The sequence below is a fragment of the Leuresthes tenuis genome, unplaced genomic scaffold, assembly GCF_036924035.1.
Source record: "Leuresthes tenuis unplaced genomic scaffold, fLeuTen1.0.hap1 SCAF_7, whole genome shotgun sequence".
Taxonomy (NCBI): domain Eukaryota; kingdom Metazoa; phylum Chordata; class Actinopteri; order Atheriniformes; family Atherinopsidae; genus Leuresthes; species Leuresthes tenuis.
In genome coordinates, this window is record NW_027325361.1 from 26,351,070 (window position 1) to 26,366,311 (window position 15,242).

The window sequence follows — 15,242 nt, forward strand, 5'->3', positions numbered from 1 at the left end:
GAAGTATCAGCTATCTATAAATCAACTGAACATTTTGCTTTTGTTTCTTGGTATATTTGAGAATATTTTAAATAATTTCTTGTGTAGTATTGCTTGGTGGCATAGTGCCCTCTGCTTTAACATAGGGTCAGCTGAAAATTTTGACCACATATTTAACAAAAACTAAGCCAAACTGTAGAAGGAGTGTGTGCAAAATTACGTGCACTGCATGACACAACAGCTTGTAAAACCATAGCAGAAAAACTTGAAAGTAACTGTTTTCTGTATGATGTTATCGGTCTCTCATGTTGCTGTGGAGAAATTTTGATCCACTCATGTTTGCAGCATTCAGTGGGTCTACATGATGAGATTAACTCGATTATAGCTATAGTTGGGTTATGCTCCTTATCTGAGCAAGGGTAATTATCCAAGGATATATGGTGATGAATGAATCGAATCACTGGTACAAAGCATGTCAAGATAGGTAGTGCTGTACCCATTTCAACTATCGCTAATAGAGCCACAGTCCGGTTGACATCTTCACCACCAACAACAACAACAAAACTAAGGCATTCGAGAAAGATGGCAAACGAAGAGTAAGATGAAGCTACATCCCTCTACATTTATGATGAGTATGGTTATGGCACAAACGCGATGCACAACAGCGCATTCTCCATCGCGTTGTTTATTTCTTTCCGACGGTGGCGACAATAACAGGTAAGATTGTCTCCTTGGACTTCCGCGTGACGATTGCGGGAAAAAATCTCGAGCATGCGCAGACCGTCGATCCGATCCACTGTCGTCCACATGCACGTTCAGTGGGCATTTGGATCGAGTTATCTCGGGGGCTTCATTCGATCGCAATTAACCCAATCCGATTCGATTTCTTGTTAGATTAAGGTGTCTACATGAACTGAATAACTCAATTTTATTGTAATTTAGCCATTAATCCGATCCGATGGCGCACATGTAACCGCATTGAGTGCAATAAGATTGAGTTATCTTGGCAACCCTTACAAAAAAGTCCTCTTCTTTCTTTTTCTACTTGTACCCTCATAAACTTTAACAGTTAACATGCTAACTGAGGACAGTAGAGTGGCATAGAGGTGTGTTTTTTTTTTTTGCAATTTAGGCATTACATGGTAAGGCCTAAAGGTGAACTTAGATTAGCATTGTTTCCATCTTAATCCACTTAACTTCAATTTTTGATATACTGGTCACACTAGAACGGGTATGGATGCATTAATTATTGTCTGTAACATCTTCTTCATTTTGATTTTATCTCATAAAGGGATTATTTAGAATTGCATATCAAAAATCAAAAGGCTAGAAACATTTGACCATCAATAAGTCTGTATGACCAAGTGCTCTGAGGTCACAAGTTCAAAAAGTTCCACTTTCAAGGATCTTGCATTATAATAGCTGACGTCACCCATTGTCTGTGCAGACATTGTAGAGGGCTAATTACCAGTACTGCTATGAGGTTTATGGTTTTCCCTTGCAGGCACACACCCCTTATTGCTGCAATTCTGTATTTAAACGCACCAGCTGTGTTGACACGAGAGGCACAAGATGAAGTGCGAAGTTCCTTGAAACAATGAGCCCAAAGGTCACGAAAGCAAAACCTAAAGCAACAGATTATGTAATCCAGTCTGACTGTAAACTGTAAATTGCTTGTGTTTTTAATGTCAGCATATAGTCTTGAGGAAAGCTACCTTAAAAAATGTTGCAGAATTCCAATTCAATTTATTATTAATTGCAGCTACAGCACTCTTTCTATGGTTACTACTCTTTGTGTTGCTTATTTTTCCAAGGCCTCCACCCCATATTTAATCATTTATACATTGTAAGGTAACTGGCAATACTGTTTCCTGTGCAGGAAGTGGAAGGGGAGTGGGTGGGGGGATTAGAGGGACTCGATCTTGTCTCCTCTCTGTAGTCGGGTCTGCAGTTGCCCATGATTCATCTCACTTCCGTTTCAGCATGCTCCCTTCCTCCATGATATCCTGCACATCAGAACACAAAACAAACATTTACTCCACCACATGCCAGAGATGATTTTGGTCAGTCCCACTGAGACACTTTCCGGTAGGTTGTCTTCATTTGTTCCAGGAACAAGAGCTATGAATTATCAGAGGTGTGCCATCATTGCAGACACAGAGGATTTCTTATTTATTGCACAACAGTGCGCTGTGTTCCACTATAAACTAAGTACACACCGTGTTGTGTTTGTCTTGCATTAGAAGCGGTTGGTCTTTTTAATAAGTGACAGTGTGTGCAGAAAACAGACAGGAAAATTAAGGCTTTAAATAGGGTCTGCTTCTCATTCAAGTTATTAGAGCTGTGCTCAGCAGTTGGCGCAAATGAAATGTAGAAAATAGCAACTCTGCAGCCTCCCCTTTGAGCAGTTCAGGGAGTGATGTAAAAGCACAACCAAGGAAGTGGGAATTGTGCAACAGGAGTCTGTTAGGTTGAATCTTTTACGTACAATGAGTCAGTTTCAGATTAGGCCAACAGTCACTTCTGAGAAGTTATACAGTACATTGAGTTTTGACATTTCTTAGTAATTTCTAAGATTAATGGCTTAGAAATGTTGAGCGAAATAGTAAAGACTTAAGTGTTACTTTGTTTCCTATATTAACAGTCATATTGCTAAATCTTTTTTTCCCCTACTGGATTTTTATCATTAGCTAGTCAATTATTAACTGACCAGACCATCTTAACTGATATAAAACAGATTACAATGGCATTTTTGTGTAAACATGCATTGTGGCCAGAACAACACATGGTGTTACTATTTAGTGATAAAAGAAACTCTACACCTTAAAGTTTCTGTTTTCCAACATTTAGTTTTAGATGTTGAGAGTTTCCTCTTGAAAAGATATTAAGGCACACAATCTGCAAAGCTTAATGGTTTCCACATGATGGAGCCTACTTATTTAACTTAGAATCTTAACTCGTGTTATAATGTCAAACTTTGTCATATTATTATTTATGTCTAATCCTTTTCCTAAAAATAGTAACTGAAATGGTTCCATAATTAGTTGGGTGAAAGTACAATCTTTCTCTTTGAAATGTATTTAGGTGCTTCACTTTAGCTTTTTCCAAGTTCTGTGTTTTGCATCCTGTTAACATTATATTATCAATTAACATTCAGAAAATTAATTTTTGGCATTTGTTAATCAATTCAGAATCTTCCCTCTTTCCCTATCTTAATGCATCTAAGGTTTGATCCCCGCCCTCACCACCACCACCACTCCTATATGGGTTGAATTGCAGATTGGTGTCAAGCTACATAAAGAAGGAGATCTTGATTTCCAAATAAAGTGACTTGTTACTTTAAAAAATAAACAACTCACTGTTCATCAGCCAATATTTTGGTTTACTTTCCATAAAGGCAGTTATTGCCTTGATTGTATTTTTTGCAGCAGTCTGGCACTTTTGCAGCTGATCTACTCTCACATATTTGCATTCAAATAGGTTATTTCCACTGTGGTCTTGTGCTCTCCTTTGTAGAAATACCATCTGCCTCCCCACACAAATGAATATTCATTGAGTAAGTGTTTTTTTTCTTCTCATGCAGGTTTCAGCACAGCTGTGTGAAAACTGAGATGTCATTAAAAGTACAGAGCTCCAGTAGCACAGCTCAGGCCGGGTGGACAGTGCAGCAGTTGAGGATAGAGGCCAGAAATGAGAGGATAAAGTTGTGTCTATACTGACTATCTGACCCACTTCTATGTGTATCCTACTTTTTGCTTCTTCTGAAACTTGCATGTGAAAGTCATATCAGAGTCATATCAGTGCTTCATCAGACCTGATGCACTACTGTGGAGAGCACGCCAAGAACGACCCTTTCATTCCCACTTCAGAAAATCCTTTCAAGGACAAGAAGCCCTGCACTGTTTTGTAGCTGAATACTTGAACTCTTGCTGCTTTGATCTTCATGTACAAGTGCCGACAGTAACTGCTCACAACTTGCCTTAAGGCCAGTGTGTTCCTTCACTTTTACTCATGCTTCTGCAGTTTGGAAAATAATAAATTCTCCTTTGCCTTTTGTTCAAATAACAGTGACACCAAAGAACAGGCAAACCTATGTAGCTGTGACTTCACATTGAAGCTTTATATCCAACAAAGATGATTAAAATTGTGAATGGTGGCTCAGTGGTGACACCGCAAAACCTCGGACTGAGGAGTTGTGCCATGAATGGAAGCGCTTATGGCCACAATTATCACGGCATGCATAATCAAGCCTCCTTAATCATTGGCCCAATCAGATGTAAGTTTTTTGCTTTCACCTCTTACTTTCATCTCGCTTGAAGAAACTGTTGTAGTTTGTGCTTTACTGATCATGAACACCCAAGATAATGATATCCTGTGGATGGAATGGCAGACTGCTGTTCATAAAAGAGCAACAAATGCAAAGAGTAGAGGTCCAGGGCTACGAAGCTCATGCTTTACAGTCAGAAATTTGCAGTCAGTAGTAAAAGTCCTTAGAAAACTGATCATTAGGTTGATTCCAAATCGCAGACAGAGCAATCACCTGGGCTCAATTTTCCTGACATACAGTTTTCAGATAAGCCTTTCAGAGACAAATATGTCTGGATTAGAATCTTATGAGGTATTACTTGCCAGGACATATTTACACATCCTGCAGTGCTCCAAAGTTAACTGAACTCAATGCAAAGCTAAATGTCGTGAAAGAAGGTAGCAGCTTTCAGCATGAATAAGAGTGCAAGAAAGAAAGAAGAAAAGAAAAATGGATCCGATCACTGTGCATTTTTCTTTGTACGTGACATGAGGTTTTACAACTTGAATTATGGTGAATATTTTTTGCCATTATCTGAAATGAACACTTTAAGTTCAATGAACACTTAAACTTGTGTAATGTTATCAGATCTTCTTCCTTTGCTTCTGTCTGCAGACCTGAGGTTTCATCCTGGACTATTAAGGCACTGTGAAATCGACTGTTATCATTTGAGGCATTCAATGTTAGCAGCTGCCCTATAAATGTGGTGTTGACTTTGCTGAAATTTTATCATTTGTGCATTATATCCATGCAAAAACATGAGTAGCCTAGTTTTCTAGTTTTACTAGACAGGGCCTTAATAATGTAGGGAACCTGCTTCAACCTCTTGAAATCTGTGTGAGTGTGAGTGTCCATCTCCCACAGTATGTGGTTGGCTGTGACAGTTTTGTGTACTTTTAAGGACTGTACTAATTATATCAAACCTCACATTTGTGATGTTAATGATATCACTGTGTTCTTGTTATAAAAACAGAGCATGTAATGTTCTCACACATAGTGACTGTAGTTAACTTGCTGTTTCTTTCTGAATTTTTTTCTTTTTGACATTTTTTGTAGTAAATGCAGATAAACATTGAAACGTGTTTTGTACGACATTAAACTTATATCTTAAAGGATTTTTTCTGTTGTATTTACTGAGCTGAAGTATCTGACATAACAGAATTTCAGCAAGAGTGTCCATGTTTACATGACACTGGTAAAAAACAGTCATTGTTTATATGCTCAGTTAGACTCAAATGGGTCTAGGCACTCTGCACATGCTCCAAGGTTTCATCTTTATGCATTTGTTTGTAAGAACAGCATGTCCGAAGTATGTATTTCTAATAATAAAACTGCTCTCGTTCCATATTTTTCTGTTTCCTTTGTCAGACGGCAAAACATGTCAGCAATTGTGACTGAAAATCAGCCCTTTAGGACAACGTGTATACTTGCAGTTGCTTAAAGCATTTTGAGACTGTCACTGTTCTTATAAAAGCTTTTGAAATACCATTCAAGTAATAAAAAGACAACATCTGCTCAGTGAATTCGGCTGTATTTACATGTATGATGACCTCCCACAGAGAAAATTTGAAGTGTTTAAATCATACTTTAATGTGTTTCATTGTCACTGGTTCATAGGCACAACAGGACATGTTGTTTTGAGTTCCTTAAAGCACTCTGAATGGTACCTGATTACCATCAAAGAGCAGCCGTTCAAAATGTGCTGAAAAGCAGGTTATGAAACAACAAGAGAAGACCAAAACAGAGCTGAAAAGGAGAGGACAGATTAAACTTTCATTCATCAGGTGTAAACTTGATTCAAAATGGTCGCTGGTGTTTATCTCTGTCTTCTGGAATAGGCTACTTTTGCAAACGCATTAGCTGTAGTTACTTGATTAAGACATAATAATAATGTCAGTCAGTACATTTATATGCAATGTGGTTTGAACCTAATAAACCATTAAACTGAACTACGGTCTTTGTTTAAGTATACAAAGAGGGGAATCGATTTAATGATCGCAGTTTGTCTGAATCAGCTACAAAAAGTGGCAAATGGTCCCCTTTCAGCTTGTTAGTATTGGGCTTTTTCTGGTTGACCTAGTACGTCACAAACCAGAACAACCGGAAAAAACAATTTAGGTGGTAGAAAAATTGCTACCAAGTTAAGCGGTGAACTTGACAGCTCAGCTTCTGTCCATTTTAAACAAGCTTTACACTTTAGCCTTTTCACAGATGAGATGTCTGCTATCCTGACTGTTTTTTCTCTGTTGCTTTTTCCTCTGTGTAAATCTTCAATGACTTTTGTATCAAAGCCAGGGTACTGTAGAGCATGTGGAGCAAACTAAGCCAGTTTATGTCCAACTGAATGTATACATGCAGAAGTTATCCATCTTTCAAACGAGTTTGGTGTGTTAATCTGACTTTGAAAAGTTCTGAATAGTAAAATTTCAGTCAGACTAACACGTTTGCAGGTGCTCTGAAAGTCTGACTAACAAGGTCATGTTAAGGTGTTGAGTTGGGTTTACCGTTTGTTCCCTGCCCTTGGTGGCCAACAAGTGTTTAGCAACTTGTGGCTGTGAAGTTGCAAGCATTGGTAAAAACCTTTCATTTTACTCTCCCCTTCCGAGCCTGGACAAGTAACTGTGGTGGGAGTTGAAATGCAAAAATGCAAAATACCTTTTTGGTGTGGAGATTATTGGAGGGTGAGCAGGTAGATGTGTCAGTAAAGTAAGTGTTCCAGAAAGGGTTATTAGGCCAAGTGAACCAGTTTGACAGAGACCGGTAGGTAAGTCTGGCAAGTATCCCACTAGATTGATGCAAGTGTTCTAGAGATGTTTGAATGCAAAGCCTATGTCTATTTAGGTCAAGCATATACACGCGGAAGTGACCCGATCCCCAAACGCATTATCTGAATGTGTTGCATTTTCAAAAGTCAGTTTTGGTCAGACTAACAGAATCATTATTTTTTCTCTAGTCTCATGTATATGTGCTTCGTATTCAGTTTGTACATTATGGACAACAGTGAAAACATGGTGAACTGGAAGAGGACCTGTTTCATTTCTCTTTTAGATATAAAGAACTCACCACTGATTTTTATTTTCAAGTGATTATATACTAATAAAAACTAACAGGAATATTCTATTGCATTCATTTAAATAGAGCTCTATCAATCCAACGAATTGAAACTTAATTCATTAAACTTCTGACAATCTTATATTACAGGAAGTTAATAAAGTTTAGTGCCCAAGGCTTAATCCACTCCAAAGCGTTTGCTTACAGGGTACGTAAACACTATTAAACCCACTATATGCAATCTGTAGTAATACTCTGTATTGTATAAGGAGAAACATAGTTTTTGTCAGTCACAGGTCTGAATGTTCAAACAGGTGGATGAGCCAACTGGGTCAGAAGCACAAACATACATATTTGCTCTCATTTCTCAGTGCAAGTGTTTATGTGTCCCAAGCCATGAGATACTTGTTATGTACGGTAATAATCCCTGGCCCTGTTCCCAGCCCTCTCTCTTTTCTCTGTTAGCTCAGGTCTGATGTTACATCTACAATCAGGTCAAGTGATTTTTGTTGGCCCACATCGATGTAATCCATACATGGATCAGATGATGGATGGACTTGGCTTTGTAGCTGCTTTATTTTAAACTATTGTGTTTGTTGAAGAAGCCACCAGCAAGCTAAAAGTCTGGTATCTCTAGCATCTCCCCTACTTTCAGTGGCCACTCCTCTGTGTGACAGGACAGCCTTCTCTGTTCCACATCCTTAGAAACATCAGATCTTAAACCCTTGTCACATAGTGCCCTCCATACTTAAAACTGTTGCATTTCTGCTGACTAGCAGCTTCCTCAGAAACAAAAGTGAAGCATTACACAGAAGTTTAAACCTGACTGACTACACAGAGACTCTGATGTGTCTGCATGTTTTGGCTTCTGTGCACATTTTATCACATTTTCTAACTGTTCTCTCAAACATTGAACAATTATGAGCACAAAACCTCCAGCCACTATCAGATCTCTCATTCCTCTCTTGTTTTCAATCGGCCCTGCGTTTTGACCCAGTTTTTGCTTCCCATCTGAGAGAGGCTCGCTGTCTTTTTGATATCCTGGTTGCAAACTGGCATCACTGCAGCAGGTCTGCCTTTGTGCATAAGCCGCCTGTTGATTGCAAGTGCCACTGTTGTCGGCGTGGCAGTGGTTAGAGGGAACACCTCTATTCATGGGGCTATTTTTAGCCATGAAGCTAAAGTACTGTACAGCTCTAGCAACAGAGACCTGAATAGCCCTGACTCATGCATCCATTGTCGAGACCCTCTGTATGGAACGCTTTGTCCCTCCCTTTTCTGCTCAGGCACCAATAAATTCTGGTTCTCTCTTTTTGCAGCCTGAAAAGGGTCTTCAACTGTTTTTTTCTTGCTTCTGCTATTTAACTTGAATTGCATAAACGCAGAAAGCTGTAAAGAACCAGCTAAATCCAACACCGACTAACAAAGAGAAACTGTCTTCGTCTCAAAGTCACAAGCTTTCAAAAGGTGCAAATTGTCAAATTCCACTTGAGCTCCCATGTGAGTGTGAGGTTTATTCCAAGGAATCTTCTAACTGCAGAAAAGTTTGCTGTATTATGTTACAACAATGTATTTCAAATCAGGAGGCAAGCTGCAGAATGATTTGCCATCTGTTAAATATGTCGTTTACCCCTCCCAGTGATGTGCCAGAACAAAATCCAAATGCTGTGGGGCAACAAGCTGAGTTTCATGCACACAATCACAAAGTAAATCACACCATGAGACATTGAACAACTACTAAACCTGTAGTGACTGGAAATCATGGACGCAAAACCACCCTAAGATCTGATGGTTGTTTTGTTTATTTCATGCAACTTAACAATGCAGAATCCTGTAAACTATACACAATAAATATTACTCATTAAATTAATAACACAAATAGAACATCAGGTAATGGACAAGTATAAACATTATATTGCCCTTAAGATAATATTATTAATAATAAGCTGTGAAAACTCCCTTTTCAGTTATAAAAGTGACAAGTCTTAAATACCATTAAATAAATGTAATGTTAAAGAAATGTCTGTATTTGGTAAATTTTCATAGGGAGTTCTTGAAGCGGAGAGCTGACTGGTCCACCCCAGCACGGTCCAATTCTTGGAGTAGTATCAACTCTGTCTGCTTTTCCCCAGTCCCTGCACCTGTGCTCACCACCGCAGCTTGTCGGCTAACATGAATCAGTTCTCTCAAAAAGGATTCTTTCTCGGCAGAGAGGGTGTAGTCATGGGCTGGAAATCCTGGAACAAAGTCTGCTGAGTCACTCTTCCTTGGCCTGAGAGTTCATCCTGACCCGGTAAATCTGTTGGAATGTTTCTCTTCCTTGTTATTTGTGATTTATTTTTCCCCCACAACTCTCCCATCGCGCTCCGGGGTGCGTTCCAAACCAGTCCAACACAGACATCGACACAGGCCTTGTGCAGTTACTTTCCCCTGAATACACACAATATATTGATATTCCAGATAGTTTCATCGATCAGGAAGGTTGATAACAGGAACCCACTGATCCAAACAGCGACTGTCTCTGCAGAATCGGTTGACTTTGCTCAGTGCAGGGTCCTTCCATAGGGACAACTGAGGATTCTGCAGAAGAAACACAGCAGTTTACATATGCTGGTTTATGACATGTGCTGACATTCACATTATTAGTTATTATTAACCCTATATTATTAGTAGTATAACCAATACTATCAGCTGTGCTTTCCAAGAACTTAAAATGAGCAGCAATAAAGCCCTGATACAGCTGATTGCTCATTGGGTAAGGAACATTGTACAACAGGTCTAATGATGAACGGACATGAACAATGACACTTACAGTAACTAGAACACAGTGCAGGTCCATGGGCTCTCCTCCAGGCTTCACTCCACCAAGTATCTCTGCCAGACGCCTCATGTTGCCCACCCGCAGGATGTTGATGTCATTCTCGCAGCAAAACGCCTGGATCAAGGTGAAGTGAATCTGCAAAGCCACATCCTCCTCATTATCTGTGGCCAGTAGACACAACACCACATTGTCTGGATCCCTAAAAGCAACATAGAAAAATCGTGGTGAGGAAACCGCCATTTCACAGTCATAGTGTCTCAATTTTCAAGAGCTACTGGGGTTATTAGCGGCTTACGCATTGAGGGACTTTGCTGCCTCGTAGACTCCGACAGTGATGCAACCCTGTGGCAATGCAGAACTCAGGACGTCCTCTAAAGCCTCTGCCACCGATTCCATCCTGGGGGAGTTGGGGATGGGAAAGAGAGAGGATGAGTCGAATACATATTTATACAGCGAGCAAAACAAGAAACAACAGTAAGAGTTAACTGTAGTTTGGAGCACAAGTTGTAAATACGTGTCACATGAGGTTATGATGTAACGTTTCACGTCTAATACAACTGTAGCATGAGCCCATACACAGCAGTAACAGCACGTGAAGTCATCATGTCACAATATTAACGGGGAAACAGTCACAAAGTTGGGCTAATAACAGCGCAAACTAGCATAGCATAACTGAAGCTTAGCAGACGTATTACAGGTTTGCTCGACGTCACCACATGGCAACAACAGCTGACAGTATAGTTAAAAAACCTATTGAAATAACAGAGAAGTACATATTTTCAGAATTAATTTGAAGAGGAATGCAAAACCTGCACATTTGAACACGAGCTAACCTTTCGGTTGAGTTATCTCCGCCGGTTTCTTCAAATGTCATATTGCACATCCAGGCGGTTTGATGTCCTACGATGTCCACAGAAGATTCTGAGGTCCTCTGTGTTGTGTGTACTCACAGACTCGCTGTTTGCCCGGCTTCAACTGAGTCTCCAGTAGTAAGACAGCCTTACAGCACAGAGATGATTTCCATACAGCCATCCCATTGGTGGTTTATTGGTCACATGTGAATATTATTTTTAACTAGTCGTCAGATGCCATTTCGAAATCTGCTTGTTCTTGTAAATCTAGCGACACCCCGTGACCATAATAGGATGAGTGTTGTCAAAATACCCAGAAAAGATATTTAGGCATAAACATTTCCTCCAGGCTCTCAGAGCTAACAAAGCTAAATTATGTGCAATTATTAAAGACAGTAGAGGACGATCTCTCTCGTTGGAAGTCCTTACCTATATCACTTATATAGTCAGAGTTACAACCATTAAAATGATGATACTACCAAAAGTTAATTATTTGTTCTCAATGATCCCCATAAAACCATCTGCTACTTGGTTTAAGTCACTAGATTCTTGCATCTCCAAATTTCTGTGGAAAAACAAACCACCACGTATTAGTTTAAAAACCCTACAGAAGACCAAGGACTGTGGTGGATTAGATTTACCTAATTTTCAGCACTATTCCTTAGCCAATAGGTTACAGTATATATCAAAATGGTTTAAACCTAGCCCAATAGATGAACCATGGATAAATGTAGAACAAGCATTGTGTGATAATCTGGAAATCTCTGACCTGCCACTTATTAGTCAAAACGTAAAACATCACAAATGTTTCAAAAGCGTTAACATCAGCACCTCTCTGACAGCCTGGTGGGAATTTCTTAAAATAACAAAGTCTTCAATTGTCCCATGTAAGCTTACACCCATCTGGAACAATCCTGACATACTGCAAAACAAAAAAATGCTAAACTTTACTCTGTGGAAGATCAAAGGAATCAAACATCTGGAACATATAATCCAAAATGGAAATTTTATTTCATTTGATGAGCTCATATCACAACATGAGATAGGCAGCAATAAATTCCTAGAATATCAACAACTTAAGTCTATAATAACAAAGAAATATATCCCCCACCAACCAGACTTACAACTCCCGACTAGGGTAGCAGAATTTCTAAGCATCTGCACCCCAAAACTACTATCAAAAATATATAAATTATTGTCTAAAATAGATGACACAATGTCTCTACCGTCCTCAAAATGGGAGGCAGATTTATCCATCAGTTCTAGTCATAGCTTCTGGCCACAAATATGTTTGAACACCTTTAGAATGACTCAGAATTCTAATTTACAGCTCATACAATACAAAATCCTTCATAGAACACACTATACAGGACAAAGGATGTTCAGGATGGGTCTAACACACTCAAACATCTGCTCACATTGCACAGATAACACACCTGATGATTATGCACACGCTTTGTGGTTCTGTGCGCCTGTCCAGAAGTTCTGGCTTGAAGTCTGTGCGGACCTATCAACATGGCTAAAGTGTAGCATTCCTGCATGCCCCACACTGTGCATACTGGGTGACTTAGACAACATCAACATGGAAATTAACTCAGCACACATGGTTCTCACAGTGTTATGTATCGCAAAGAAAACTATTCTCATGAACTGGAAAGCGAAGAACAATCTGTGTATTAACCAGTTTAGAAATTTTCTTTTAGATTATATTAGCATGGAAACAATGTCTGCCTCCTCAAAACATCAATTGGCTGAATTTAATTCTCTCTGGTTCCCGCTGATTAGCTTTATCACTTAGTGGTGGTGGTGGGTTGCTGTCCCGTCGCTCTGGGCGGTTGGGTGTGTGCTGGGGGGGGCTGTGTGGCTTCGGGCGTCTGGTGGTCTCTCGGGTCGTGGGGACCGGGTTGGTCATTGCTGGGGGGGACTGTGTGTCGGGCTTGGAGGGCAGTTTTGGGGGCTTGCGGGTGGGACTGTCTTGCGGTGTGGGGCGGGGTCCCTTAGAGGCCTTGGGGTGGTGGCTGCTGGCTCTATGCCGGGTGGCTGGGCCGCTCCGGCATGGGTGGTGGTGCTGGGCCTGGGCCCTGGTGGCTGGGCGCTGCCTTGCGCCCGGGGGGGGGGCCCTGCCTGTGCCTGGGGGGGCTGGGTTGTCCTGGACGCGCCACAGTATGGGTGGGTTGGTGCAGGTCCTGGTGCCGGGCTTGTTGCTCTGGGACCTCCAAGGTGTCCGCAGATGGTTGTTTTTTTTTTCAGGGTGTTGGGGCGTGCGGTGGGGGGGGGCGGTGCTTTTCCCCTGTTGGGGGGGTGGGTGGGGGGGCCTGGGTGATGGTCTGGGTGATGGTGGGTCTCAGGCCCGGGCTGCTGCGACTGGTGTGACCAGGTGGTTTGTTTGTTTGTCTGTTTGTTTTTTGTTGTTGTTTGTTTGTTGTTTGTAGAGGTCCTCCGGGGTGGGGTGGGGTGAGGTGGGGTGGGGCGGGATGGGTACCTTCTGGGGGTACAGTAGCTCCCGCAATATGGTCGCTGCAGGCCCCGAGCCTGGTGGACATCAGCCCCTCCTGCCCTGTGTTGGCTCCCAGGTAGCGGGGATGCCTATTGCAGCCAGTCCCTGGCTGCCTTCTCCGGGGGAGAGTAGCTCCCCCCGGTGTATATCCCCATACCCCTCTCCCTTCTGGCTCCTGTACACAGCACACACTCACACATGAAGGGTTTTGGGGCCGTGTGTGTTCGGTGGGGTGTAGTGGATGGGGCCACGTAGGTGGTCCCCTTTGGTTGCACTCTGCAGTTCCCCGCCCCTGTTTTAATTACACCTTAGACATTACTACTTATCAAACACACACTCACACACACACATTAGGTCTTGGGGGGTGGTTACACTGAGTGGCATCTGGTGGGCGGGGCTCTTTGGGTATGTAGGCTGCCCAGAGGGCCGCGCTCCCAGTCCTACAAGTTTGGCTGCCCCTCAATTTTAATCGCTCACTATTAGAAAATATTGAAGAGCCAGAAGGGTGAGGGGAGGGGTCTTCTTCCCACACCCCTGCTTCCTGGTTGCTGCTCGAGGCGGGAGGGGCCAAGAGGATTAATTAATTGTTCTGCTGGTTCGGGGTCTGTGGTGGCTGGGGGGCTGCTGGCCCCCTGGTGTGCCCGCTGCGCTACACCCCAGCGGAGTTGAGGGAGGGAGGACGTGTGGATGTATGGGACGTGAAAGTGTGTGTGGTAATGATTGGGCCTGGATCTGGGACTTGCTGTCGCCTGGCCTGGCCTGGCCTGCCTGTGCTTCTCCCGATGGGGGGGCGGCATTGCCTCTCTCCGCTGCTCGCGACTTCACCCACCTGTGGGCACGTCCTGACTCCCAGGGCACTTGGCCAGGGGCGCTGGGGCAGGCGCTGACCCACTGCGTGGCTGTCTGGGGCACTTGGCCCTCCTGGGTATTGGGTGGGGCCTCTGCCGGGGGGTTTGGGGGCGCTCGGGCTCCCGGGGCCCGGGTCCAGTGCACGGCCCATGTCTGGGCGGCTGGGACCTGGCGGGGTCAGTGGGCTGTTGCCCCTGGCTCTCTGAGGGCCTCTGCCCTATGCTTATGGGGGCTCTATCCGGGGGCTTCCTCTGCAGTCTTCTGGGTGGATGCGTGGTTGTCCCTGCGGTGGGCTTCCTGGGTTCTGTGCTCCGTGGGGGCTGCTGGTGGCCTGGGTCTTGTGGCCCTCTCTGCCTGCTTCTGATTGCTGGGGGGGGGGCTGTGGATTGTGGCCCTGTACACTTATACACTCATAACTAACCACGGTTACCATGTAGATCCTGTGCCATGGGTGTTGCATGTTCTCACACACACACACACACACACATTCATTAGCCCAGTAGCATGCTCGCTAAGCAGTTGATGTGTTATCATGTCGTCTCAGGTCATCTATCCACAGCTGTGTTGTATGCGATTACCGCTTCTTGTGCTTGTTTTTGTTTGTTTGTGTGTTTGTTTTTTCTCTGCTTGTCTGCTTTCAGGTGCTCCTGGTGGCGCTAAGGCTGGATTCCCCTCAGAGGCCATGGATTGTTGTCTGTTTTGTTTTTTACAGGTGTAGCAGCTGGTTGTCTGGTTTTTGTTTCTATTTTTGTTCTGTTTCCTCTTCTTTCCTCTTCTTCTTTCCTTGTCCCCCGGTCCGGTTCAGTTCTATTACATGTCATATATTGTAAACAAAAATAAATAAATGGGCATCAAGGGGAGCTTTACATTTATAAAACTTCCCTTGGC

General features: G+C 42.5%; 2 protein-coding genes across 2 annotated transcripts in view; one reads left to right on the top strand and one right to left on the bottom strand.

Moving 5' to 3' along the window:
* The window catches only part of gng12b (guanine nucleotide binding protein (G protein), gamma 12b), a 55,307-nt gene extending 51,165 nt beyond the window's left edge, over positions 1–4,142 (top strand). Inside the window, exons 3-4 of the mRNA XM_072390182.1 lie at positions 3,563–3,682; positions 3,772–4,142. Of these exons, the coding sequence (XP_072246283.1) occupies positions 3,563–3,682; positions 3,772–3,889 (238 nt within the window). The 3' untranslated portion in view covers positions 3,890–4,142. The remainder of the gene's footprint in view (positions 1–3,562; positions 3,683–3,771) is intronic.
* A 4,559-nt stretch (positions 4,143–8,701) lies between these two features.
* On the bottom strand, positions 8,702–11,153 carry gadd45ab (growth arrest and DNA-damage-inducible, alpha, b). Its single transcript, XM_072390181.1, has 4 exons — positions 10,991–11,153; positions 10,453–10,554; positions 10,149–10,356; positions 8,702–9,916 (listed from the first exon to the last, which is right to left on the bottom strand). Exons 1-4 carry the CDS (start codon positions 11,038–11,040, stop codon positions 9,803–9,805), a joined length of 474 nt encoding a protein of 157 aa, XP_072246282.1. The 5' UTR covers positions 11,041–11,153; the 3' UTR covers positions 8,702–9,802.
* Between the last annotated feature and the right edge of the window lie 4,089 nt (positions 11,154–15,242).

Coding starts and splice junctions, on each gene's coding strand:
- gadd45ab (XM_072390181.1), bottom strand. CDS start 11,040: ATGTGCAATATGACATTTGAAGAAACCGGCGGAGATAACTCAACCGAA. Junction 10,357..10,452: donor GCAGCAAAGTCCCTCAATGC/GTAAGCCGCTAA, acceptor TGTTGCTTTTAG/GGATCCAGACAATGTGGTGT. Junction 9,917..10,148: donor TGCACTGTGTTCTAGTTACT/GTAAGTGTCATT, acceptor TTTCTTCTGCAG/AATCCTCAGTTGTCCCTATG.